The sequence below is a fragment of the Papio anubis genome, chromosome 6 (genome assembly GCF_008728515.1).
Source record: "Papio anubis isolate 15944 chromosome 6, Panubis1.0, whole genome shotgun sequence".
NCBI classification, from domain to species: Eukaryota; Metazoa; Chordata; class Mammalia; order Primates; family Cercopithecidae; genus Papio; species Papio anubis.
Genome location: NC_044981.1, coordinates 30526590 through 30553050, shown reverse-complemented (window position 1 = coordinate 30553050; position 26461 = coordinate 30526590). Strand labels below are relative to the sequence as shown.

Below are 26461 nucleotides of genomic sequence, written 5' to 3'. Positions count from 1 at the left end.
GGGCTCTAGGGATAGGGCCAAGGAGCAGGGAAGCTTCCATTTAGTGAGAAGTGAAGGAGAAAGAGCCTGCAAAAGCCAGGGCACTGTCAGTTAGTCCAGAAAGTAGGTCGAACCGGGACCACTGTGCCCAAGCCCTACCCATGACTAGAAAGCTCCTCTTCCTCCAGTGAGGACCCCCCTCCTCTTTTCCCAGACCAAGCTCTCAGGGGACAACTCAGAAGCACAAAAGTCACCACTAGGAGCAAAGGGGACCAAAGAGCCATAAACAGACATGTTTGAGATTTTAAAAGTTTATCTGAATCTCCTCATTCCCAGACTTCCTGGTGGGAGGCAGGCCGGGCAGTAATGTGAGCATCTCAAGGACGCCACAATCACTGCGACCAAGCCAGTCTGTTTCCTCATTTACACAATGAAGGCGATGGACCACATAGTCTCTGATGTCCCACTGCACCCTGACAGCTGACAAATCTGTTTGTCCTCAAAGACAGGTCTGAGAGGGAGGAAAACTGATGGGGATGATGAGTTAGAGCTCCGGGCTCCCTGGGGCTGGAGGCTCATCCATCAGCTGCCGGAGGTGAGAGGCCGCCTTGTCCAGTTTTGACAATTCCAGCTGGAGGGAAGAAAGCTGGACGAGGAGAAAAGGAGGTGAGGATCCAGGAATGAGGCCCCTCCTGGCCCACATTCCCTCAGGGGTTGAACCTTCTGGGGGCTTCCCTCAGCTTACCCTTTGTTGCCTCTGAGTCCCTGCCTCCCCTTCTGATGGGGTCCTGGCCATGAGGCCATCAAGCTGCTTCTGCAACTTGGACCTTCGGGCGGCTAACAGAGGTAGCTGGATCTGGGGGTCCACCAGGCCCTAGGGAAGAACAGGGAGAAAAGGCTCAGACATCTGCCTGCTGCCAGGCCTCCATCCTCCATTAGAAGGTCCCTTCCCCTGCTTTATAGACCTCAGCCGCTCCCTTCCTCCCAGCATGCTTCCCAAGCCTGCCCTAACCCTCCCCATTCCCTCTGGTCACCTGCAGCTCCATGTAGACCTGAACCGTGTCACTGAGTGGAGCCTGGGCCCAGCCGGACGGAGCTGCTGCGCCTGGGGGTAACAGGCCCACAGCCCCACAGTGGCCCAGGGTGCCCAGGGGCTCCAAGAAGGCCTCAAAGAGGCCCTGGTCCCCAGGCTCTGAGCTCTGCAGCAGCACTGGAAAGAAAGAAACTTGTCAGGGGCAAGGCCTCAGCTCCTGCCTCCCTTCCCACCCTGCACCTCCTAATGGGGGGTCTGCCCTTCAGGCTCTGCTCTTTTCCCCACCAGCCCCCTTTTCCTGCAGGACGCGAGCCCAGGACCCGCCTTGCCTCACCTCGGGGCCGGGCTTTAGTGAGCTGGTACGTGGCTCGGAGAGCCCTTAGCACCTGCACAACCTCTTGGACCCGGGAGAAGCGCCGCTCCAGCTCCGGCTGGCGCCAGTGCTCCTGACAATCGGGGGGACCCAGAGTTGGCAAAAGGGCTCCTGAGAGCCTCAGTACCAACCCTTCTGGCTCTGTTCTCGACCCATCCACCCCATCTCCTTAGGGCAATGAGATCTGTCCTTAGCACCACAGAAAATCCACTATCTCAAGGAACATGACAAAAAGTGAGGTGTCATTTAAGAGGTTTTAGATGATCAGTGTTTGATGTCTGTTTAGTTGCTCTGATTGAAATGGCCAACCAAAAATGAATTAGAATTTGAAATGAATTAGTCAAAACTCAAAACCAAATAAGTATAAATATAAATAGTTAAATTTAAAAATAATTTTTGGGTGAGTTCATAGCATTTATCCTTCTGAAATTATTCAAGCTGCACTGAGATTTTGGGGACACCCTATTACTAACTTATCCAACCCTTATCAAAACCATAACATACTATTACTGTTCCTAGTTTAAACCTGGGGGAAACTGAGGCTCGATCACACAGCCTGAAAACAGCAGTCTAGCAACAGAGTCCTGCTCTTGAGCATTACGCTAATACTGTCCCTCAAGACCCATCGCGGCAACCCTGCAGGAACAATCCATCCTCCCCAGGGCTCCACAGCAAAGTACGAACCATTCCTGCAGATGAGCCCCCTGCAGCAAACCCCTTCAGAAGGCGCTCCCCACCCTTCACCCGCGGGCCCACTCCGAGGTGCCATGGCCCACTCCCGGGTGCGTGGGACTCACCAAGCTGCAGGTGCTGGGGTAGGGGGCAACCGAGATGCTGGGGGCAGGGGGACAACCAGGCCTGGGGGGCAGCCTCTGCCACAGCTCTTCAGCCAGGAAGGGCATCAGTGGGGCCAAGAGGCGGAGGCCGATGTCAGCGCAGGAGAACAGGACCTGAGGGGGCCCTGGGGGGCGGGGTGATTGCCACAGCACAGGCTTCACAGCCTCCTGGAGAGGAAGCCAATGGTCAAAGGACAGGCCCAGGGCCACAGCCCTCCTCCCTACAGCCACTGCCCTACCCGCCAGCGGGGCAGGCCATGGGTCCTGGGAGAGAGGGACAGGCAGAAGCACTTAGCACTTCTGATATGATCCACAGTCCCAGGACACACTCAGCACAAAGAAGGGAAATTCAAGGCAGAAACTCTCTGCAGTACACGGGGACAGGATTTCCAGGGAAACGTGTCGTTTAGGGGAAAAATCATTGAGTTTTTTGCTTATCAATAGGGAACAGAGGTTTTTAAAAGGCTGAGCTAGGGCAGTGGTCCACAGCCAGCAGCAGCAGCACCACTTGGGACAAGAAATGAATATTCATGACACCCACCCACCCCCACCCCAACCTGCTGAAGGAGCCACTCTGGGGTGGCGGGAGGATCCATGTGCTTTGGAGGCACAAGCCCTCCAGGTGCTTTGGACGTAGGACAGCGTGAGAACCCTTGGTCTAAAGACCACTGTTAGTCCCTCCCAGGCCTCTCTCAGCACGCAGCCTGCCCATGGGCCAAACTCAGCAACTACAGGGACTGAAAAAATTCCCCTCTGCCTTCTGACACTGACTTGTGAGACATTTCTAGAAGTCGCCCTCCTTCTCCTCTCCCCAGGTGACAGGCAGGCAACAGTGCCTGGGCTGCACTGCCGAAACCAGTCCCAGGAAGAGGGGAACTGAGACTCCCTCATCTCCTCTCCTCTCCTCTCCTTTCCTGAGGGGATAACTGGGGAATTATTAACTCCAGAGCTCTCTGCCTTGGAATCGGATTTCCAGAGGAATTAGAAGCAGGCATGGGAATGCCAAGCCTCCCCCAGCCTCGCTCACCAGGTAGACGTCACAGAGGTTGTGGAGCCAGAAGTGGTGCAGGGCGTGAGTGATGAGTGAGAGCTCTCGGGTGAGGAAGCCCCGCTCACACTCCCGGGCGGTCAGGGCAAGGCGGCTCAGGATCCAGGCGTCCATGTGGGAGGAGGGAGACAGCTGCAGGCAAAGAGGGCTTCAGGCCCAGGACGGCCTGACTCCCCCTCCCCTGCCTCCTTCCAGATGCCACCTTGGCCCTCTGACACCTGACTACCCTACTCCCAAGCACCTCTGCTTTCTCTTACCTCCTCAGCAGGCTGTGGCACAAATTTCTCCCCTAAGGCATTGAGGATAAAGCGCAGAGCATTCCAGATCTTGTTGCAGAAATGTCGGCAGCTCTGGACCTCAGAGACTGACAGGCGCAAGTCGCCCCCTGGAAGGGGAGAATCGAGGTAGTCTGCATGTAGGTGGCGGCAGCACCAGAAGTCCTGCCCCTCCCTTGCCCCTGCACAGGTGCCTGCTGCTCTCTGCTCACCCCGAGACCCCTCACCCAGGCTTACCCTGAACTCCATGGGAGCAGAGTGTGAATCTCAGGGCATCTGTCCCACACTCAGGGATCCCATGAGGAAAGTCCTTTTTCTGCAACCAGAGGAAGAAGAGTGGCAGATGCCTTTGTGGCTGCAGGGCCAGGACCCGGGTTGCAGAGGAAGCCAGAGGTGGTGAGCTAGAGCTGGGAGGGGGCAGGCAGCGATGACTCACCTGTGCTGCAGCCACAATGGCCAGCTCTGCGGGGTCCAAATTTCCATTTCTCAGCTTTTCCTGCAGCACCTGGGGATGGAAGGGGGTAATTTACAGCCCAGGTCAAAGGCCCTGCCTCTACAAGGGTCATACTTGCTGGCCTCACTCCTCCCTCAGCCTCCCTTCCTCTCTCCTACAAACCCTGTCCCTCCAGTGGGTGCTTTGTCCTCACCTGCATCTCCACCCCACTGATGATGTCTCTTGGGTCCAGCACATTCCCCAGGGACTTGCTCATCTTCCGGCCCTGCCTGTCCCGAACCATGGGATGAAGAAGCACCTGGGGGCAGGGAGGGGTCAGCAGAGGGGGGTTTCCTTCCCTTGAGATCTCTGGCCCTCTGGCCTCCATACTTTTGGGGGTAGGGTGGGAAGTGAATTGGGAAAAAGGAATCGGGAACGTGGAAAGGACATTAGGGGTTAGAAGGGAGGACAAGGTTTGGGTAACACTGGGGTCACAGAAAGCGGCCGGGCACTGAAGGGCTGTTACCTTGCTGAAGGGCAGCTGCCCTGTGAGCTGGGTCCCCAACATGACCATGCGGCCCACCCAGAACAGCAGAAGGTCACTGCCCGTTTCCAAAAGTGACAGCGGGTAGAAACGAGCAAGGTCTGGGGTCTAGGGGGAAGAGGAGCAGTAAGAGGCCCAGGTCCCGGGCCCCTCTCAAGCCTTTGTGGGGGCCCAGCCGTCCCTTCCTTATCGTTTCCCCTTCACTTTCGCCCTCTCAACCCACCTCACCTCTTGGGGCCAGCCCAGGGCAGAAAAGGGGAACAGGGCAGAAGAGAACCAAGTGTCCAGGACATCAGGGTCTGGGAAACAGAAAAAGAATGGGGACAATTGGAACCTTGGCTTCTAGGACCTCAGACCACCGCTGCCACCATTCTAGGCCAACCTCCAGCCCCAGAGACCAGGGTTGTCCCCTTTGGCTCCATTCCCAACTTTCCTGACCCTACCTTCTCCATCTCAGGATCAGCTCCCCTCAAAGGCCCAGATGCCCAGTCCCCCACTCCCCTGTGCATCCCTCCCCAGCTCAGGCACTCACCCCTCTCCAGGGCCAGCTCTGCCCCTGGCCTCCCTGTCAGTTCTGCTGCTACCTCTCTGGCCTCAGCCTCTGACCGCCCAACCACCCAACAGTCCTCTTCTCCCTGCAAAAGTAGGAAGGAGTCGGGGAGAGTGAGGAAGAACAGCTGACAGGTGCAAATGTCCCTTGGTTTTCACATCCTCTCATGTGGTCTTAGAGTGGCCAAGTTCCTCCAGGGGTGAGATAAAGAAACGCCACTTCAGGGAGCTTTGATCGCACAGAAGGGTACATGACTACAGCATGAAGCACGTTACCAGGCAGGAGCAGGGCCTGGCACTGCGGAGCTCTGACTGCTGGGCTAGGTGCTCTGCGCCACACCCGGCCCTCCGGGTGCTTCTTCCTACCCACCTGCGCGTGGTCCTCTACAACCAGGTAGGCTGGAATCTGATGGCCCCACCACAGCTGCCGGGAGACACACCAGTCCCTGCCGGGAGGACATCCATGAAGTCTTAGAATAACCAGTCGGTCCCCCCGCCCCATCTCCACGAGAGCTCCCCTTACCCTACCCTTACCCAATATGGGAAAACCAGTGCTGCCAGTTCTTCTGGTGGAAGGAGGGACTGAGCTCCAGGGCCCCCGACTCCACAGCCTGGAGGGAAAAGGGCCTTTAGACAATGTTTCCCTTCCTGCATGGCCTCACCTCCACAGATAGGACGAGTGGCCTCTGAGGTCATTTTAAAACTCAGAAGGACCTCCCAGGCCTCTTGCCAAGATTCTGGGCTTAAGTAAGGATATGAGCCAGCCCTTGCTGAGCCGCCCAGCCTCCATCCCACACATCCTCTCAGTTACCACAGCTGGAGAGGTCTTTGGGGCAGGAGGTCTCCTGCTTCCCATTTCTTCATTCCAATTCTCAGGGAGCTCCCCGAACCCCTGGCCCCAGTCCTTCCTATACTGCAGCCTCACCTGGGCAGCTCGGGCCCCCATTTCCTGGCAGCGGACAAACCACTGGCTCTTCAGCAGGTATTCTATCACGTCCCCAGAACGGCTGAAAGGGAGACAGGGTGAGTCCACTGCTCTTCCGGCCCTGTGACGTCTCCCAGGGGCACAAGACCCCGTGCCATGCCAGGCCCTTGGTACTGAGGATACAATAGTGAATAAAACCGACACGAAGCTCGTATTCTAACAGAGGGGTGCAGAGCCCATCCTATTGTCACCCTTAAGCTTCGTACATTCCCTTTTGGGGGTAGTCCTTAGTGAAGGAGTTAAAATGAGGTTACCTGCAGATGGGCAGTACCATGGGGTGGTTCTGGAGGCCCCGGAACAGGCCCCGTTCACTCAGCACAGACACTATCTTTTCCCGGGCCACAAACCGGTGAAGACCCTGGAGAAAAAGCGGCAAGAGTAAAGATGAAAGGCCTCTAGAGAAATAAGGAACTGGGAGGAGGAGGAGGGGGACAGAGTGCCCCTAAAGGATGGGGTAACATAGGATGGTACCACCTGCAGCCAGTCCCCGCAGAGGGAGGTCATGGTCCCATCCTCCGCAATGACATTCAGAGGGCTCAAGCCGTGTCGGGCCCCCATCTCAGCATCGGCAGGACTGTGAGCTGGGGTCACCTTCACTGCCCCTTGGGGAGCACAGCCATGGTGAGTACTAAACCTGACCTTGGTTTTTGCTTTTCCAGATGTATCATCATCACCCACACTGCCCCAGGCCCCACGACTTTCTCTGTCTGTGCCTCCCTCCCATTCCCCATTCAGACCACCCTATATGAGGATCTCCCACTCCCACCTTCCTCTTCCTCCTGGTTCCCTCCCCTCCCCTCCAGGACCCCCAACTTTCTCTCCCTCCCTGACTTCCGCTCACCTGTGCCCACATGTGGCTGAACAGCATAGTCTGTGATGAGGGGAAAAGGCTGTCCCATCAAGGGGTGACGAAGCTGTCGCCCGTGTAGATGCTGAAGGGAAGGGAGAGGGATCAGGGACAGGCACCTGTGAGGGGTGGAAGGGTCTGGGCTAGGGCATGAGAACCCCAAGAATAAGAAGGTAGAAAGTGGAAGGTAGTGAGCTAGAGCAAGGTCAGCAAACTCTTAAGGGGCCAGAATGTAGGTATTTTAGGCTTTCAGGCCTAGAGACAAATTCAATCTGCACAATTACTCTATTCTGCCACTGCGGCAGAGCTGGGGAGGGTATATAATAGCAGCCATGAATAATATAAAGGCCGCAAGAGGCCGGGCACGGTGGCTCATGCCTGTAATCCCAGCACTTTGGGAGGCCAAGATGGGCGGATCACGAGGAGATTGAGACTATCCTGGCTAACACGGTGACACCCCATCATCTCTACTAAATTACATTACTTAAAAATTACATTACTTAAAAAATTAATTACTAATTTTTGTAAAAATACAAAAAATTAGCCAGGCATGGTGGCACGTGCCAGGCGTGGTGCCACACTCCTAGCTACTCAGGAGGCTGAGGTAGAGTTGCTTGAACCCGGGAGGTGGAGGTTGCAGTGAGCCAAGATCGTGCCACTGCACTCCAGCCTTCGTGACAGAGCGAGACTCCGTCTCAAAAAAACAGGCCGCAAGCTGGATCAGGACCATGGGCCAGTTTGTCAACCCCTGACCTACAGAAAAAGTATAAGAGGAGGAGGGAGTCAAATCAGAACCACTGAGAGAAGTCTCAGGAAAAAGAAGTAGAAGCAAGAGAGAAAGAGCCACCATTTAAAACCCAAGACAAGAGAAGGCCATGGGCGGGGCAGGCCAGAGTGCAAGAGTACACTGGGTATTACCGTGTATCTCGAGTCGTCTGGATGAACGGCCACAGCCACGTCTCCAGGCAGCGTCTCTGGCCTCGTGGTTCCTACCACAACCTCTGCATCTGAAGACAAACATTTAAACACTTAGAGGTGGTCATCATCCTCACCCCTCACTGCCAACATAGTTGAACGCAGTAGAACTGGAAAGGGGAAGGGGCAGGGAGTAGTTAAGGTGGAAGAGGCCCCCAGGAGTGACTAGAAAGAAGTAGGAGCAGTGTTTATAGGAACCCAGGGTTTCCCATAAGTTAATGACCAGAGGCCTGAGAGGGTGTCTGGTGCTAAGGAATTCCCTGATAATTTGCATGGAAGAAATGGGGGCAGCATTAATTAAAGCAACTATAATAGAATTTTTGCTGGGTGCCCAGAGGACACTGGGGATTCTCAGTGTCCTCATCACAAATGCTGTACATTCTTCAGGGGGAGCACCAGCTCCTCCTACAAGAAGCTTCCTCTGACTATTCCAGCTCATCTGTCTTCCCTTTCTTTGAGCTCTTCAGAACATTTTCCATAAAAACCACACCTTAGAGGCCAGGCGCGGTGGCTCACACCTGTAATCCCAGCACTTTGGGAGGCCAAGGCAGGCGGATCACAAGGTCAGGAGTTCAAGACCAACCTGACCAACATGGTGAAACCCCATCTCTACTAAAAATACAAAAATTAGCCGGGCCTGGTGGCACGCGCCTGTAACCCCAGCTACTTAGGAGGCTGAGACAGGAGAATCACTTGAACCTGGGAAGCATAGGTTGCAGGAGCTGAGATCGTGCCATTGCACTCCAGCCTGGGCAAAAGAGTGAGACTCCATCTCAAAACAAAAAAACAAAACAAACAAAACAAAAAACACACACCTTAGAACTGATCTGTCTCTTTCCTGGGTAGCGCACTCCTGAAGAATCACACCAAGCTATCAAAGGGCAGTAACCACATGCACTTTTTGTACATCCCCCAGAAGATCCTGGGTAAGTGCCCACACTGAGGCGAACATTACCAAGGTTCATGTGGGAGATGGACTGACGGTTTCCTAGCAGCCAAACATGGGCTCCAGAAAACAAAAAATGGAGGTAAACGGGTGACCCTGCAGAGTACTATGCTCACCAGGCTCTCCATCCACAGGGAAGGCAACAGAAAATAGGAGGCCAAAAGACACAGGGGTAGGGCAGCCAGGCAGTCGAAGCTGTGTACGGCCAGGCAGGGGCCGGTTCTCCACCTGGAAGCGCCGAGAAAGCTGGGTCAGAGGGCAGCCTTTCTGCAAGGTTCATGCCCAGGCTTCACTCTGCCAGTCATCCATCTGCCCAGCCTCCCTGCAATCCATCTAAAATCCATTTGGAGGATTCAGGAGCTACCTCCCTCTGCCCTCACCCAATGCTTATGCAGTCACACTTCTAATAAATATTCGCCGGGCACTTAAGCCATGGCCAGGTATCTTGCCAAGCACCTATGTGAATTCTCATTTAATTTTTACAATATCCCCACGATGCAAGCATTCCATCATCTCTAATTTACAGATTGAGGAAGCTGAGGCTTAAAGAGACTAAACAGCCTGCCAAAAGCCACACAGCTGTCACAAGCAGGCCTCAGATTTGAATCCAGGCACCCTGGCTCCAGAGTCTGAGCTCTTAACCATTAACGACCACTCTGCCTCAGAGCTCTCACAAACCTGCTTCTCTTTCTCCAACTCACCTCAATGTCCGAGATGGCTGATCTTAAAGCACATGACCAGTTGACAAGCTGACGGTTCCGGTACAGCAACCCCGCCTTGTAGAGCCGCACAAAAGCTTCAGTCACAGCCACAGAGGAGCCCTGGAATGACCTGAGTGTCCACCTCTAACAGCCACTTCTCAGCCCATCACCCTATTCAGGACCCAGGCATTGCTACCTCCCTGCCCCACACAGATCTCTAAACATCCCCCAATGCTCACAGGGACCAAGGCACGGAACTCACAACATCCATGGTAAAACACTCTCGGTCCCAGTCCAGGGAGGCACCCAGAGCTCGCAGCTGCTCACAGATCTCTCCACCTTTCCTGTGCCCAGAGAGATCCTTGTCAGCAAACTCTTCCCGAGCACTTCCTATGTACCAGGTCCAGCGATGTCCCCAGCAATGCCAGGTGTTGGAGGAAAATCAAGTGAGGATGGCATTGATCTCGCCTCTAGAGGCTAATAGAAATGGACTTACAAACCCAGTATGGGGTTTTCTAAGATATTAAAAGAGGCAAAAGTTTCTATAGGAAGAGAGGAGGGATAGTCATATTGTGGGAAATCCAAAGATGCTTCACAGAGATGGCATGAGATAACAGACCCGGAAGAATGAGGGTAATTCCATGGGAATTGAAAGATGGGAATGGGTAAGTGAAAGAAGGTGAGATTTAGACAAGAGAAACTGGGGTAAGTAAAGAGAAAGAAAAATATATATATATAAAAAAATACACACACACATGAATATTCTAATGCATATGTAATATCCATACATATAAGGCTTGGAAACTCCACCAAACGTTAAGGGGCTCCAGAGCTTCCATCTCTGAGGAAGTCAGGGCTGTGTCGGGAAGCGCCAGGGATTACAAGTCAGAAGTGATAGTGGTGGGAGGCAAGAAACCAAATCTGCCATCTGGGCCCCCTGAGCCCTGCCCATCATACTCACGCCTCCTTCCACTGCCACACCTCCCTAAGGAAGGCCTCCCGGCTCAGCTCATGTCTCCTCACTCCCCGTTCCTTCCACAGTTGTTTCTCCACCACAGCCTGCAGTTGGATTCAGGGCAAATGAACAGAGTCAGGTTGCTTTGGGGGAAGAAATTGCTTTCACCCAAGAAAAGGAACATGTAACAGAAGACATACTTGTGTAGCGATTCCTGCGTGATCTGAACCAGGGACCCACAGCACTTGATCCCCACGCATCCGGTGCCTGCAACAAAAATGCCCTCCGGTGAGCCCTGGGCTTAAATGTTTATTCTCACTCATTCCTGCCCTTCCTATTTCCCTTCCAAGAACTCAAGCAGCCCCCACTCCCCTCTCACCAGCGCACGAGGGCATCCTGTATGGCCACCGTGAGTGCGTGGCCAATGTGCAGGGAGCCAGTGACATTGGGAGGTGGGATACACATGGAAAAGGTCTCCCCTGTAGCTTGGGGCAGCTGGGCCTAGAGGAAGAAAAAAAGTCAAAGGGGCAAGAGAGAATTGGATTGGTGAAAGAGCACCCTCTACTGTCTCCAGAACAGAAAGAACTTCAGGGAAGAACTGTCCTGCAAACAACAGAGGAGAGTGGAGAGGAGGGAATTGACCAGGGGGAATCCGCCAAGAGAAATCTTGGGAGACACCAGAGCCAGAAAGAAGGCAAGGTCTACAATGTGAGCTCAACTCTGAGGCTCCAGTTGTATTCAACGGCCACGCTGTCCTGGAGATCATTTAGGACCCCTGCCTGCCAGATACTAACCTGATATTCTGGTTTGAAGAAGCCCTCTCGTACCCACCACGGGTACCAGGCAGCCTCAACATATCGGGGACTGTATGCAGGCGGCAGGGGCCCAGAGACATCTGCGGAGGCAGAGGAGAGCTCCACTAACCACTGAACTTGTTCCCAGGCTGCATTTCAGCAGGCCAAATGGGCAACACAAATGTGAAAGAAAAGGCTTTCTTATTCTACTTACCTTTCTTTTCACCGGGTTTCGTAGGGATTTCATACAATACTACCTCCTTAGGACTCCAGGCCTTAATGGATTCTGCAGGTGACTGAGAAGAGAAAGCAGAAGAGGCTGGGATCCTGTATACCCCAGACTGCATTTCAGCCCATCTCCTCCAGCCCCTCCCAAATCTCAGAAACCCAAGGACAAGCTGTCTAACCCCTAACCTTGCTCTCCCCTGCTATGTCAGCCTCCAGAGTCGCCTGCTTCTCTCGCAGGCGTTTCTGTTTGGCTTCACGGTTCCTCCGGGAGATAGGAGATCCATGGGGCTCCGACTGTGTAGAAACGGAATGAAACCTGGGGAGGCCCCGTGAGTGCCTCAGCCCCCAAAATGGTGGTCGAAAAGAGGCGAGAGGCAAATGAGGCATCAGGAGTGTTTGGAAAGGGGCCGAGATCTGTTCTGGATAGAGAGAGTGCACATTAGGATATGGGGGTGGAGGAGGGTCACTCCCCTTGTCCCATCTTTCCTGTCTCTAATTAGCACAGGTCTGTAATTCCAAGTCTCTATTCCATCCCACACAACCTTTCCTCCTCGAGGGCTAGAGTGCATGGTGTCGACAGCGCCATGGAGCCACGGAGACCAGGGCTCTTCCGGAACAGGACCGGAGTGTCTGGACTTAGCGGTGACCACTAACTGACATATGAGAGGACAGGGCTCAGAAACTCAGGGAGATGACGGGCATCAGCGCGCCCAGGAGCCAGCAAGGAGTCCTGCCAGGGCCGCTGCGATCTCCACCTGCCCAGGGGCCTCCTGCAGTGCCCACAGGCCGGCGCGGCCCGGCCTTCCCGCCCATCCCAACGCCTGGGCCCAGGGCCCGCAGCGTCTCCCACTTCCAGGAGGCCGCCCCCGCGCGCGCTCACCGGGAGGCCCCGCCGCTATCCCAGGGCGCCCCGCGGCGGCAGGGACTGGGGGCTCCACCAAACCCGACCCTGGAACGTGGCCCCGGAGCCGCGCGGCGCATGGGGGCGGGACCCCGGGCGGCGCATGCGCAGCAGCTGGCTTCGGCCCCACCCTCTCCCTCCCGGTCCAATGGCTGTCGACTAGAGGAGCGAGTCCGCCGCGAATGCAAACCCCACCGGGAGGCGCCCGTGACCGCACTGCTAGCTATCACAACTTTATTAGACAAGAAAAGCCCTGACGCGTAAATAAAAAACACCTGAGTTCTGAGGCCCCGCCCCGCCCGGTCCCGCCCGCCGAGGTCCAAGTCCCGCGCTCTCAGGAGCTGTGTTTCTGCCGCTTCCAAAAGCGCTTGACGTCGCTGTGCCCGGCCGGGGTCACCACCATGAGCCGCTTGGCCGAGTTCTCGAACACGAGCACGCCCAGCTCCCGCGCGTGGGCCAGCAGCAGCTCAAAGTCCACTTGCGACAGGAACTGGTTATACAGGACACCTGGGGTTGGCAGGACGGGAGGGGCGCGGGGAGAAGACGAGAAAGTGAAGCTCGGAGCTCCTGTTGGGAATCCCCCCAGCTCCTTCATGGCAGCCCTGGACGCGGTCTGGGCTCGCCCCCACCGCAATTTTAGAAACTAATTCTCTATGCTTGTCTGCTCAGGGGTTCATCTTAACACCAGTGTGATCCGGCCATATTCAGAAAGGCCTAATACAAATTACTGTGAATTATTCCCTCTCCTAGCCAAATCCAAAGTGCATTGATTTGGGACGATTTGTTTACTACCGACTCACCCCAAAACAAACAAAAAAACTGTCTTGCCAGCTTTTCTCTCCTAGTCCATGAAGTAAAAAATAAAATGCATGAAAAGCTTTTACACTTTATCAAGACTGAATTGTCTGCCCTTTCTCTGGCCAGTGACCAAGACTTGGCCACCAGAAGCTACTCACCCTCAGTGAACCGGAGTCTGTCCCTTTCCAGCTCCCAGAGCCGGATCTGGTCTGTGATGGTGGGGGGCAGCACAGGTGTCTGCAAGGAGCAAGGGTTGGCTGTAGGGACTCAGGAATACTGCCCCAGACAACCCGGCCCTCCGCTTCTTCCCCCAGATTTGGATGCCCCTTTTTCTTTTCCATCATCTCATCACCAGCTGCCAGCCTCTGACATCTTGGAGCCTGTCCGTACCTGTTTGAGCATCACTGGGTGGGCCCTTGTCCTTAGGAAATGGATTATCTAGGAAAACAGACAAGAATGGCATGAGGGCTCCAGCAAGAAGGCAGGAAAGCCATCTGAGCTGTCACCTAATGTCACTGGAACATCAGCTTATTCTAAAAACTCCTAACTCCTGTCATCAACTCCACCCATCCCAGTTCAGCTGTTATCCCAAGTTGCTGCTCCCAGCAACTTGGGATATTCCTTTTCTGGCACATTCTCCCTTTCCAGTAATGTTTTGTTTTTCTTTCTTTAAAATAGCAAAAGCTACCTTTTTTTTTTTTTTTTAAAGCACTTATTGCATGGCAGGTGCTGAGCTCAATGCTTTACCCCTATTCTTCCAATGAATTATCCCTGCAACCCTGAGGTAAGAACTGTCACTTACTAGATGAGGAAACTGAGGCTCCCAGAAAAAAAACAACTATGTCTAGTTTACGCAGTTAGGATGTGGTGGTGCCAAGGCACAAATCCACAGCTATACCTCCTCCCTCCATGTTTCTTTCCCCTCAAGAGTCTACCTGTTCTCACACCCAAAGCCTTCATTTCTTTTCAAACACAGACAACTCACCACTACCTATTATAACAGACTCAGAGCTAGCCTTCCATAATGTGACCCTCTGTGCCCCACAGCCCAAGTGCAGCCTGTCTTCCTGCTCTACCTCTCCCAAGTGGGAATACCTGCTGGGCTGTGATGCCACTGGCGATTGCCTGCTGCACACTCTCCCGGGTCACCTGCGCCACCACCATGTTGGGGAACCGATAGAGCATCTCAGAGAAGAGGGCAATGAGGGCAATCTGCAGCTCCGACTCTGAGCCAGGGATAGAAAGAGGATGAGGAGGCCACCCCCACACCCAGACTCCCTCAAGCCCTTCTTTCAAGTGTCATGAGAAATGTCAGAGAGCTCTGAAAACTGCCAGGTAAACATGAACAGAAACTGGCATTCCCTCACCCCCAACCTTCTCTTCCGGGGCACTCTGTCCCACCTCACCTGTGTAGGCATACAGTCGGTAATTGGTTTCCACCACAATGAAGCCTGGCTGATGCACAGTGCCCCCAGCTCCAGAGACACCTGACGAGAGATTGATGGCCAGGCGCGTGGGGTAGTAACGCCGAGATTTCCTCTGGAAAGGATAGAAAGGCAGATGCCTTGTCTCAGAATTCACTGCCTTACATCTTCCTGCCTGAAATACCAGATCCCTCCCAAGATGCAGAACCTCAACCTCCAACTTCTCTCCCCCAAGAGACCCAAGTATTCAGTTCTGGCAACTGCTTCCTGCTACTTCCCCGAGACCCCACTCCTTTTTAAAGGCGAAGGCAACACACCACCCTGTTTCTTCCCTGGAAGCCACTCATCTAGGCGCTCATACCTTCCTCTGGAAAACAAGCCCAAACTCACGCAGATGTTGCAGGAAGTTCAACAGAGAATCACTCATACCTTCCACAGAGTAATCCTGAGGAACAGAGGTTTCCAGCTGGGGTCCAAAACACAACCCACCCACCCCCAACCCCATCATTCATTCTGTCTTTCTCCATCCACCTCTGCTCGTTCTGTGTTCATTCTTATCTTCTCACTCCACTGCCCCACAATTTGCTTTTCCCTTCCCATCTCTATACCCTTCAGCCCCCTGCTTACCTTGCCCAGAGTAGAGAAGCTGAGCTGGAAGAGGAAGGAGAGAATCTCTACTAGGTCCATGCCCCGGCTCTAGGGAGAAAGAGGCAGAGACAAAGGAGGAGGGATGGGAGGGAGACAATGGGAAGAAAGGGACAGAGAAGAGAAAATCAGGGAACAGTCTGTAGACAGGAATCTCTCAGTGAGACCTGAGAGGAGCAGAGCACACTGGCAAGTGGCCCCGGCCTCCTCACCTGGGCTGTCTGCAAATACTGCAACATAAAGTACCAGAGCTGAGCCGGGGTGTCCAGCAACAGGAACTGGAAGCCAGCGGAAGTAATGCAGGGCGGCTCTCCAGGTTCAGTACTACAGACAAAGACCGGGACAATGACGGTGATATGCAGAGAAAGACTACTACCCCCGCTTGTCCGCTCACATTTTTTCTTTGTATCTCTAGCTGTATTCTACTCAGCTTGCCTTTTCCAGCTAATGTCCTCTGAGCTTGACTAGCCCCAGATACCATTTCTTAGGGACCCAAGGAGATGGCACTGCAGAGAGCTGCTATACCTCCGGTTTCCTCACCTCTTCATGAGCCCAGCCTGGCTGAGGAGCTGAGCCAAGTCCTGGCTGACAGCTGCACTGGGGGAGCCCACCATGAAGTGCAAGACCACCTGAAGAACAGAAGAGAACAGGGAGACCATGCTCCAAGGGCCATGGGAAGTAGAAGCACAAGCAGAGACACACACAGTCCCAAGTGCTTACCTCCCATCGCTCCTCGGCATACTTGTCAAGGGAGGGAACGTCCCGGGCATGCTTGTCTGGTCCCAGCTGACTTGTGTCATCAGACCAGGCCTTCCCCCTACGGCCAGGATGGGCCAAGAGTAAGGAACCCTGGCCAGGAGCTCACACCTGTAATCCCTGTACTTTGGGAGGCCGAGATGGGTGGATCACTTGAGGTCAGGAGTTTGGACCAGCCTGGCCAACATGGTGAAACCCCATCTCTACAAAAAATACAAAAAATTAGCTGGTGGTTGCCTGTAATCCCAGTCATTCAGGAGGCTGAGGCAGGAGAATCACTTGAACCCAGGAGGTGGAGGCTGCATTGAGCCAAGATCGCACCACTGCACTCTGCCTGGGTGACAGAGCGAGACTCTGTCTCAAAACCAAACAAAACAGAACAACAAAAAAAGAGTAAGGAACCCTGTCTGTGTTCCTTGCCACCCTTCTGCCTTCTTTCCACCCTTATCCTCAGGGGCCATGAGTGGGGGACATTTCCTACACCACACACTGCAGCTGATCCAACTTACTCCTAAAGGAGCTCCCAACGTGGAGACCACAAGGTTCCGGGGAGGCCCCCAGGAGCTCCCCCTCCCAAACTGTAATTAGCGGTTTAATAAGCAGCAGTTCCCCTGCCCTAGCTTAGGAAGAGAGAGAAGTGACATACCCACCCAGAAGGGCAATGCGGAGGTTCTGGCGGAAAATGGGGTTGAGGATGAGGCCCTGGAGCCCGCCTGGGAGCAGCTGGGTGTGCCAGATCCGGAGGCCGCTCAGCAGCCCTGTACTTTCCTCCTGAGCCCTGGAACAGAAGCAGAGAGGTGAGCAGGGTATTTGGAGAACAAAAAGGAGGACCATAAAAGCCACCTCTCTGCCTGTTCTGAACTTGCTGATCCCTGGAACACTGTTCCACAGAGTGAAATTAGTATCTTCTGAAGACAAATTCTTTACTGCATTACCTATCAGAGCCTTATTACAGATATCACACATAACTCTGTAAGAGGGAAGATACATCTGAAAGCAAGAGGTCAGCTGGGAAATAAATAAAAGGGAAAAGGCAGTATGCAGAGTTTCCCAAATGTATTTATTTTTAAGTTTTGTGATATACCTATTAATACATCCTGGAAGTGCTCCAAGGAACAGTAGTTTGGGAAATGTAGCTGTTGAGAAATTTGTATCTGGCTGAGACTTACTTGCTGAATTCCTTCTTTACCCACAGGGCTACAGCAGCTTGTGGCAAAGGCTGCTCCAGAAAGAGCATCCGCATCACCCAGTTCTTAGCCAAGGATGGGAGCTCCCTGAACAGGGACAGAGGTCAAAGGTTAATATCAGAAGCTGCATCGTATCTGCATCTCTGCCCTCAATTAACTCTAAAACATCTCATCTCACTCCACCACAACTTTACCAGTCCTGCTGTTTTGGCCCCCACACTTTGGAGCAATTTCCAACCCGCACCCCCAGTCCCCACCCCTACCCCAGCCTGCTACACTTTTACCTGTTATATTTTATTCCAGTCCGCAGACCCCATTACATTTCCCTGCCATGAAGGGGATCCTCACCTGAAGACAGCCAGACAAGTGGCAGGGTGCCCATATAATCGGTCCAATACCCCAGGGCTCAGGCCCCCTAAGAATTCCTGCAGATTCCTGCATTGTAGGTGTACTCGGTTCAGTCCCCTTGAAGGGGTGCTCTCCATCACCTGAGGAATGCAAACATCAGAAGCGCACCCCCACCATCCATGCCAGTGTCACCCCTGACCTTTCTGATTTCAGATCCATCAGTCCCCACAATAACCCCACCTTTTCTGTGGCCTCCTTTCCCATGACACTCAATTCCTCTGGTTTCTCACAAACCTGACCAATCTCCGTCCCTTTCTTGCCTCCTCACCCTGTTTCTGCCCTTCAACTCCAGTCTTTCCTCTGCTCCAAGTGACAGAATTGTCAACTGTCCTGTGTTTGCAAGATCATTTTGTATTTCAATGACTTGTCTCATCTTTGGCTAAACAGAGACAAAGAAAATTGAGCCCACACCTCTCTCTTCCATCCCTCCTGGTCAGATCAGTCTATAAGCTCCAAATCTACCCGAACTTCCTATCTTCTATCTCTTAGCCCACTTCTGCTAAGTACGGCGGTAACCTCTCCCCTCCATGCTTCCCAAATCTAAAGCCACCTCTTTTCCCTTCCCAAGTCTAGTTCACGCCATTCACCCTGACCCACGCCTTCCGATCTCCTAGCTTCTCCCTGCCTTCCTCCCACTCCTCGCCTCTCACTCACCTCTCTCTCTCTCTCTCATACCTCTGCCACTCCCGCCCTCCTAGGTCCCCTCACCACTCTGTCGATCCTCCTCGCGCACCCCGAGTCTCGGGCCGTCGCTTAATCGGAGCCAAAGTCTCGCATTGGCTCCTGGAAACTGAGGGAAAGATGGTGAAAAAAATGCGAAGAAAAGATGGGGAAAGCGACGAAAGATTTCACAGGCAAGAGCCCAGAATGGAGAATTCAGAAGAGAAGGGAGGTAAGGGGAGGAGTGGAAAAGTGAAGAGGATTAGAATAGACGATGCACACACCCGGCGCGGGGGATGCTGGGAATTGGAGTCTTGTCTTTGCTCTCCTTAGAGCCGGCTGAAGTGCGTCTGACTACAAATCCCGAAAGGCACGGTGGGGAAGCCGAAAGGCAAGGAGCCGGCATTTAATTGAGAGAGCGGGAGACACCAGAAGCCGGACCAGTTGGTTCTGCCAGAACCAACTCCGCCCACGCTGCTAACGGCGCATGTAACTGGATGGAGCGGGAGGCGGGTCGGGGAAAGTAGAAGTGCCTGGAGGGCTTCCGTGCGGAGGCGCGCTATGGCGACTTGGTGGTGAACCGATTAGACTTAGAGACCACAAAACTGGATTCCGTGAGCACAATTACTCCCCGTAAAATTGGGATAATGCACACTCCGGGCCGGACGCGGTGACTCACTGCTGTAATCCCTGCACTTTGGGAGGCCGAGGCGGGCGAATCACCCGAGGTCTGGAGTTCGAGACCAGCCTGGCCAATATGGTGAAATCCCGTCTTTACTAAAAATACAAAAATTAGCCGGGCGTGGTGGCGGGCACCTGTAATCCCAGCTACTCGGGAGGCTGAGGCAGGTGAATCGCTTGAACCCTGGAGGCGGAGGTTGCAGCGAGCCAAGACAATGCCCTTACACACCAGCCTGGGCGACAAGAGCGAAACTCCATCTCAAAAAAAAAAAAAGAAAAAGAAAGAAAGCGTACACACTCCGGAGAGTTTCCACGAGTTAACGATTAACATGATCCAGTGCACCTTACTTGGCGGTAAGTACTCAATAAATCTTAATTTCTTCTCAAATTTTTTCTCCACCACTCCTCAAACCATCTACTTAGAAAACCCAGATAAATTCAGTTTTTAGGACACTGACTGTTTGCTGTGATTTGATTTATGAACCTACTACAGAGAAAGGCAGAGGTCTTCACCCAAACCCCGAACTACACATTTCCCCAAATTCCTATAAGCAAATTTTGTTATTCCCATTTTATAGACTGGAAGACTGGAGCCTGGCGAGATTAAGAAATTTGCCTGCAGCCTGGCGAGGTGGCTCAGACCCGTGACCCCAGCTGCTTGGGAGGCTGAGGCAGGAGGATCGCTGAAGACTAGGAGTTTGAGGCTACAGTGAGCTATGATCACGCCAGTCTGGGCGACAGAGTGAGACCCCCATCGCGCGCTCTCTCTCTCTCTCTCTCTCTCTCTTTTTGAAACGGAGTCTCTCACTCTGTCGCCCAGGCTGGAGTGCAGTGGCATGATCTCAGCTTATGGCAACCTCAGCCTCCTGGGTTCAAGTGATTCTTTTACGTCAGCCTCCCAAGTAACTGTGGGACTACAGGTACGCACCACCACGCCCGGCTAATTCTTGTATTTTTAGTAGAGATAGGGTTTCACCATGTTGGCCAGGCTGGTCTCAGGGTTTCACCATCTTGGCCAGGCTAGTCTCAAACTCCTAACCTCAGGTGATCCACCTGCCTCAGCTTCCCAAAGTGTTGGGATTACAGGCGTGAGCCACTGCACCCAGCCTGAGACCCCCATCTCTTAAAAAAAAAAAAAGGAAAAAAAAAAAATCCCTACAATCAGACAGAAAGTGCCCAAGCTGGGGTTTGAAGCACATTTGCAAGAGACCAGAGATCAAAATGGTGATGACTATGTAAGACTTTGTTATACTTTGTAGCCCACCCATGTTTTCTGTTGTCCCTGTTTTTTTTTTTTTTTTTTTTTTTTAAGCAATTAATGTTTTAAAATCTTCAAAGAACAGCTAAAAATTGACAAAGCTTCTTTATGGCAAACTTTAGGTAAGGTTGAAAGACAATTTACAATCTAGGAAGAAATGATTGATGAAATAAACAAAATACAAAAAGCTGTTACAAAGGAATAAGAAAAAGAAACATAATGGAAACATTGGGGCAGACCACTGCTTACTCCTTAGCCCTGCTCAGCAAGGAGCAGCTAAAAAAAAAAAGAAATAATGAAAGAGGCCTGGCAGGGTGGCTCAGGCCTGTAATCCCAACACTTTGGGAGGCCAAAGCAGGTGGGTCACTTTAACTCAGGAGTTCCAGACCAGCCTGGTCATCATACAGAAACTCCATCTCTTCAGAAACAAAACAAAACAAAACAAAAATTAGTTGGGTGTAGTGGTGTACTCCTGCAGTCCCAACTACTCAAGAGGCTGAGGTAGAAGGATCACTTGGGCCCAAGGATTGAGGCTGCAGTGAGTAGTGATAGCACCACTGCACTCCAGCCTGAGCAACAGTGTGAGACCCTGTCGCAAAAGGAGAGGGGAAGAAAGGAAAGGACAGGGGAGAACTGGGGAGGGGAGAGGAAGGGAAGGGTAGTTAGGGGGAAAGAAGGAAAGAGAAAGAAAGATTGACCAAAGCAAAAAGAAAGTTAAACAAAATGTCAGAAATGTTTTAAAAATAAAAAAATTGGGCGCAGTGGCTCACGCCTATAATCCCAACACTTTGGGAGGCTGAGGCGGGTGGATCACCCAAGGTCAGGAGTTCAAGACCAGCCTGGCCAACATGGTGAAACCCCATCTCCACTAAAAATACAAAAATTAGCCGGGCGTGGTGGCAGGCGCCTGTAATCCCAGCTACTCAGGAGGCTGAGGCAGGAGAATCGCTTGAACCTGGGAGGCAGAGTTTGTAGTGAGCCAAAATTGCGCCATTGCACTCCAGCCTGGGGAACAAGAGCGAGACTCTCTCAAAAACAAAACAAAACAAAACAAAACAAAATGCAAAAAATTGACCAGGCCTGGTACTGTGGTCCCAGCTACTCAGGAGGCTGAGGCAGGAGGATTGTTTGGACCCAGGAGGTCAACACTGCACTGAGCTGTGATCATGCCACTGCACTCCAGCCTGAGCTATAGAGTGAGGAGACCTTGTCTCGAAAAAAAAAAAGAAGAAGAAGAGGAAGAAGAAAAGAAAAGAGAAAAAGAAATTGGCTGGGTGTGCACACACCTGTAGTCCTAGCTACTCCAGAGGCTGAGGTAGGAAGATCACTTGAGTCCAGCAGTTCAAGGCTGCAGTGAGCTACAATTATACCACTGCACTCCAGCCTGGCTGCAGAATTAGACTCTCTCTTAAAAATAAATAAATAGGCCAAGCGCCGTGGCTCACGCCTGTAATGCCAGCACTTTGGGAGGCCAAGGCAGGTGGATCACCTAAGGTCAGGAGTTCAAGACTAGCCTGGTCAGCATGGTGAAACCCTGTCTCTACTAAAAATATGAAAATTAGCCGGGCATGGTGGCAGGAGCCTGTAATCCCAGCTGCTTAGGAGGCTGAGGCAGGAGAATCACTTGAACCTGGGAGGCAGAGGTTGCAGTGAGCTGAGACTGTGCCATTGCCCTCCAGCCTGGGCAACAAGAATGAAACTTCATCTCAAAAATAAATAAATAAATAAAAATAAATAAATTGGCCGGAGGCAGTGGCTCACACCTATAATCTCAGCACTTTGGGAGGCTGAGGCGGGTGGATCACTTGAGGTCAGAAGTTCAAGACTAGCCTGGGCAACATAGTGAAACCCCGTCTCTACTGAAAATACAAAAATTAGCCAAGCATAGTGGCTGGCGCCTGTAATTCCAGCTACTTGGGAGGCTGAGACAGGAGAATCGCTTGAACCCAGTAGGCCGAGGTTGCAGTAAGCTGAGATCACACCACTGCACTCCAGCCTGGGCAACAGAGCAAGACTCTGTCTCAAAATAAATACATAAATAAAATTAAAATATAAAAGTTTAGCAAAAAAGAAATTAAGGATTATCAACCTCAGTGTTCGTCAGGGTATAGGAGCATACTCATACACCTTTGCTGAAAATTGAGGCCTGGTCCAGTAGCTCACACCTGTAATCTCAGCACTTTGGGAGACCAAGCCAGGCAGATCGCTTGAGCACCAAAGTTTGAGACCAGCTTGGGCAACATGGTGAAACCCTGTCTCTACAAAAAATACAAAAATTAGCTGGGCATGAGGAGGCATGCCTGTAGGCCCAGCTACTTGGGAGGCTGAGGCAGGAGGGTTGTTTGAGCCCTGGAGGCAGAGGTTGCAGCTAGCTGAGATCACACCATTGTACTCCAGACTGGTCAACAAAATGAGACTCTGTCTCAAATTAAAAAAAAAAAAAAAAAAAAAAGTGAAATAGGCACAGCTTTTTTGGAGGGGGTGGGGGGACAGAGTCTTTCTCTGTCACCCAGGCCGAATGCAGTGGCGCGATCTCGGCTCACTGCAATTTCTGTCTCCCAGATTCAAGCAATTCTTGTGCCTCAGACTTCCGAGTCGTTGGGATTACAGGCGTGAACCACCATGCCCTGCTAATTTTTTTTTGTATTTTTAGTAGAGACAGGATTTCACCATGTTGGCCAGCGTATTAGTGGGCGTGGTAGTTCAAAAAAGAGAATTCCTGTGCTAGGGAACTCATGACCTCCTTCCCTCAGGCAGCATCCTGGAGAGAAAGAACAGAGAGCCAGGGCCGGGGGCGGTGGCTCACACCTGTAATCCCAGCACTTTGGGAGGCCAAGGAGGGTGGATCACAAGATCAGGAGTTCAAGACCAGCCTGGCCAACATGGTGAAACCCCATCTCTACTAAAAATAAAAAAATTAGCCGGGCATGGTGACAGGCGCCTGTAATCCCAGCTACTCAGGAGGCTGAGGCAGGAGAATCACTTCAACCCAGAAGTCAGAGGTTGCAGTGAGCTGAGATAGCGCCACTGAACTCCAGCCTGGGTGACAGAGCGAGACTTCATCTCGAAAAAAAAAAAAGAACAGAGAGCCAGGAACCCACAAACCCACTTCCCACAGGCTTTACCATTGACTAACTGTGCTACTTTGGGCAAGTTATTTAACATAACAGAATTTTCTTCTCTGTGAAATAATTTCAACTATTTCATATATTGTATTAAGTAAGATATAATATGTAGTAATTTCAATACCTGGCGTATAGTGGATGCTCAGTAATATATTATCATCATTATTGTAACTTTCACTTATTAATCCTAGTTCTAGTTCTGTAACTACATAGAATCTGTTAGTCTGTCAGATATTTGATACAATTCTTTCTTTCAACCAATATTGAGCCCTGTGTTCCAAGAATTTGCCCATGTGCAACTTATAGTTTAGTGGGAGGGACAGGTATAAAAAGATGTGTAAAATTACACACAAATACATGTAAAATTACACACGTAATAAGTGCTACAAAGAAGAGATTCATGTGCTCTGAGATTATCAGTAGGCGATTTGACCTAGTTGGGGAAGTCAGGAAAGACTGCTGAAGGGCAAGCAGGAGTTAACAAGGCACAGACAGCAGGGAACATTGTTCCAGGTGAGGGAACAGCATGCCCTGAAGGCCACATGGCAGGAAGTACTGTGGCCCACTGGGCAAATCTGAAAGAAGGCCAGTGGTCACAGAGGAGAGCAATCAGTTGAGGGAGGGTGCTGGAGAGGTATGTGGGGGCCAACCTTGGCCAGAAGGATTTTGTTCTGTATTCTAAGGGTAATGAAAAGCCACTGCTGGATTTGAAATGAAGGATTAGGGTCAGATTTATGTGCTTTAAAGATAACTGTAGTTGCAGGGCTGAAAACAACCCAGAGAGGAGCAGAGGCAGATCCAGGTGACCAGCTGGGAGACCACTGCAGGAGTCCAGGCAAGATGGAGGCAGCGTGTGCCAGGAGGGCGACGGAGACAGAGAGGACAAGTTCCAGGGAGATTTGGGAGGCACAATCAACAGCGCTTTGTGCTGGACTGGACTTGGGAGGTGGAAGGTAAGGGAGAAGGAGTGTCAGGGATGCCATTTGTGTGGCTTGTGCAGCTAAGTGGATGATGCTACCACTCACTGAGTCAGTAGACTGTGGAGGAGGAGCAGGTTTGGACAAGCTGGGCCTGACTTTTAAATTAACTCCAGGTGGGGCTGGGCACGGTGGCTCACGCCTGTAATCCCAGCACCTTGGGAGGTCGAAGTGGGTGGATCACAAGGTCGGGAGTTTGAGACCAGCCTGGCCAATATGGTGAAACCCTGTCTCTACTAAAAATACAAAAAAATTAGCCGGGCATGGTGGCGCACACCTGTAATCCCAGCTACTTGGGAGGCTGAGGCAGAAGAATCGCTTGAACCCAGGAGGCGGAGGTTGCAGTGAGCCGAGATTGCACCACTGCACTCCAGCCTGGGCAACAGAGCGACACCCAGTCTCAAAAAAAAAAAAAAAAAAAGACAGTTCCAGGTGTTTCTGCTTGAAAGACAGTTCTGGGCTCAGAGATTGGGGTTATCGGGCTCACTGCCATGGCTTCCACTGCTCATTATTCTGGGATCTAGCCTCTAAACTCTAACCTGTCGGTGCACAACTTAAATCATAGTGCACAGTGGTTTGACCTGTGTAGGTTTTAGCAGGACGATTAGATTCATGACCTAGGCCCCAAGGGCCTATTAATTCAACTTCACATTGATTTATCTTTATTGTGATCCTCATTATCCAATTGGCTCATTTTGTGAGTATCATCAACCAAAACCCCAGGGTCTTTATTTCACATGAATGGCCATCAAAATGGGTCTGCCTTGTCCCATCCCTGCAACTGACTTTTTTTTTTAATTTTCTTTTTATTTTGAGACAGGGTTTTGCTCTGTCACCCAGGCTGGAGTGAAGCTGTGCAATCATGGGTCACTGCAGTCTCAACCTCCTGGGCTCAAGTTATCCTCCCACCTAGGCCTCCTGAGTTGCTGGTGCACACCACTGAGCCCAGCTAATTTTATATATATATATATTTTTTTTTTTTTTTTTTTAGAAATGGGGGCCAGAGTGCGCTCACTATGTTGCCCAGGCTGGTTCCAAACTCCTAGGCTCAAGAAATCCTCCCACCTCAGCTTTCCATAGTGTTGGGATTACAGGGCATGAGCCACCCTGCTGGCCAATTTTTTCTTTCCAACCAAATTTGAACCCTTTGTTAATTGCTCTCTTGATGGTTGCAGCTCATCCTTCCAAGCTGCTGAGATAATTGAGGCTCTTGGTTCTGGTTTCCATTCCAACAACCCATCCCCCGCCCCCACTGGGGCATTTGCACACTCTATCAGCATAACCCAGGGATTCTCCCCTGGGATTTCCAGACCCTGGGGAGCCAGATGGGTTCTAAAATTTGGACAAGAAAAAGAATTACACCTTTTACTAACCTCTAATAGAAATTTAGCATTTCCTTCAATTATGAATATGGGTAAAACCACCAGTAGTATTAGCAGTACCTGTGACTTGTCACTGACACCACAGCTACTTTTATGGCTCACTGTGATTGTTGTAGAAATCTCAAATATGGTTTATGCTCATTAGTATTTGAAAAGTGTCAGTAGTTTATTACACCTGTTTTTAGATCTTATTAAATACATTAAAAAGCAGCACATTAGTTTCATAATTTTTTAGCAGTTTGGTAAACTGTTTCCATTGGTTTCCTTTATAATCCTATACATTTTATGGGTTTTGTTTTTGTTTTGTTTTTGAGAGTCTCACTCTGTTGCCCAGGCTGGAGCACAGTGGTGTGATCTCAGCTCACTGCAACCCCCACCTCCCGGGTTCTAAGCATTTCTCCTGCCTCAGCCTCCTGAGTAGCTGAGATTACAGGTGCATGCCACTACGCCATGCTAATTTTTGTATCTTTAGTGGAGATGGGGTTTTACTATGTTGGCCAGGTTGGTCTCAAACTCCTGGACTCAACTGATCTACCCACCTCAGCCTCCCAAAGTGCTGGGATTACAAGGGTGAGCCACTGCACCTGGCCCATTTTATAGGTTTTAAAACCTAATTCTGAGGAGTACTCAGTAGACCGCTACACACTGCCAAATGGGTTTATGGCACAAAAAAGGTTCAGCACCCCTGGCCTGACTGCATTCCCTCCAGGCCTCCAGCAGAGCACCCCTATGAGTTGAGAAGGTTCATGTACTCAGAC

The 26461-nt window shown here is 51.7% G+C and overlaps 2 protein-coding genes across 9 annotated transcripts; both read right to left on the bottom strand.

Moving 5' to 3' along the window:
• Window positions 1-274: 274 nt before the first annotated feature.
• On the bottom strand, window positions 275-12513 carry VARS2 (valyl-tRNA synthetase 2, mitochondrial). 5 transcript variants are annotated; one of them, XM_009204750.3, is made up of 30 exons: window positions 12382-12513; window positions 11688-11920; window positions 11488-11569; window positions 11274-11374; window positions 10859-10980; window positions 10680-10746; window positions 10486-10583; window positions 9787-9868; window positions 9525-9644; window positions 8940-9051; window positions 7821-7909; window positions 6897-6987; window positions 6530-6657; window positions 6310-6413; window positions 5996-6077; window positions 5605-5681; window positions 5441-5516; window positions 5054-5156; window positions 4750-4820; window positions 4504-4629; window positions 4192-4296; window positions 3981-4049; window positions 3782-3860; window positions 3527-3654; window positions 3249-3401; window positions 2183-2389; window positions 1347-1458; window positions 1014-1189; window positions 725-853; window positions 275-625 (listed from the first exon to the last, which is right to left on the bottom strand). In XM_009204750.3, the coding sequence occupies exons 2-30, from the start codon at window positions 11886-11888 to the stop codon at window positions 524-526; spliced, it is 3192 nt and encodes a 1063-aa protein (XP_009203014.2). In that variant the 5' UTR covers window positions 11889-11920; window positions 12382-12513; the 3' UTR covers window positions 275-523. The 5 variants fall into 5 exon arrangements, 4 of the variants coding, with proteins under 4 accessions (XP_009203014.2, XP_009203013.2, XP_009203012.2 ...); XM_009204749.4 differs by having other exon boundaries at window positions 11688-11915; XM_009204748.3 differs by lacking the exon at window positions 12382-12513 and adding an exon at window positions 12044-12379.
• Window positions 12514-12610: 97 nt separating this feature from the next.
• On the bottom strand, window positions 12611-18576 carry GTF2H4 (general transcription factor IIH subunit 4). Of its 4 annotated transcripts, XM_009204743.4 has the most exons (15): window positions 18329-18572; window positions 17889-17999; window positions 17561-17700; window positions 17195-17299; window positions 16672-16803; window positions 15990-16086; window positions 15810-15898; window positions 15482-15593; window positions 15252-15320; window positions 14986-15069; window positions 14607-14739; window positions 14296-14426; window positions 13591-13638; window positions 13359-13437; window positions 12611-12909 (listed from the first exon to the last, which is right to left on the bottom strand). In XM_009204743.4, exons 2-15 carry the CDS (start codon window positions 17991-17993, stop codon window positions 12737-12739), a joined length of 1497 nt encoding a protein of 498 aa, XP_009203007.1. In that variant the 5' UTR covers window positions 17994-17999; window positions 18329-18572; the 3' UTR covers window positions 12611-12736. The 4 variants fall into 4 exon arrangements, with proteins under 4 accessions (XP_009203007.1, XP_009203009.1, XP_021792795.1 ...); XM_009204745.3 differs by lacking the exon at window positions 17889-17999 and having other exon boundaries at window positions 18329-18576; XM_021937103.2 differs by lacking the exon at window positions 17889-17999 and having other exon boundaries at window positions 18296-18572.
• Window positions 18577-26461: the final 7885 nt, after the last annotated feature.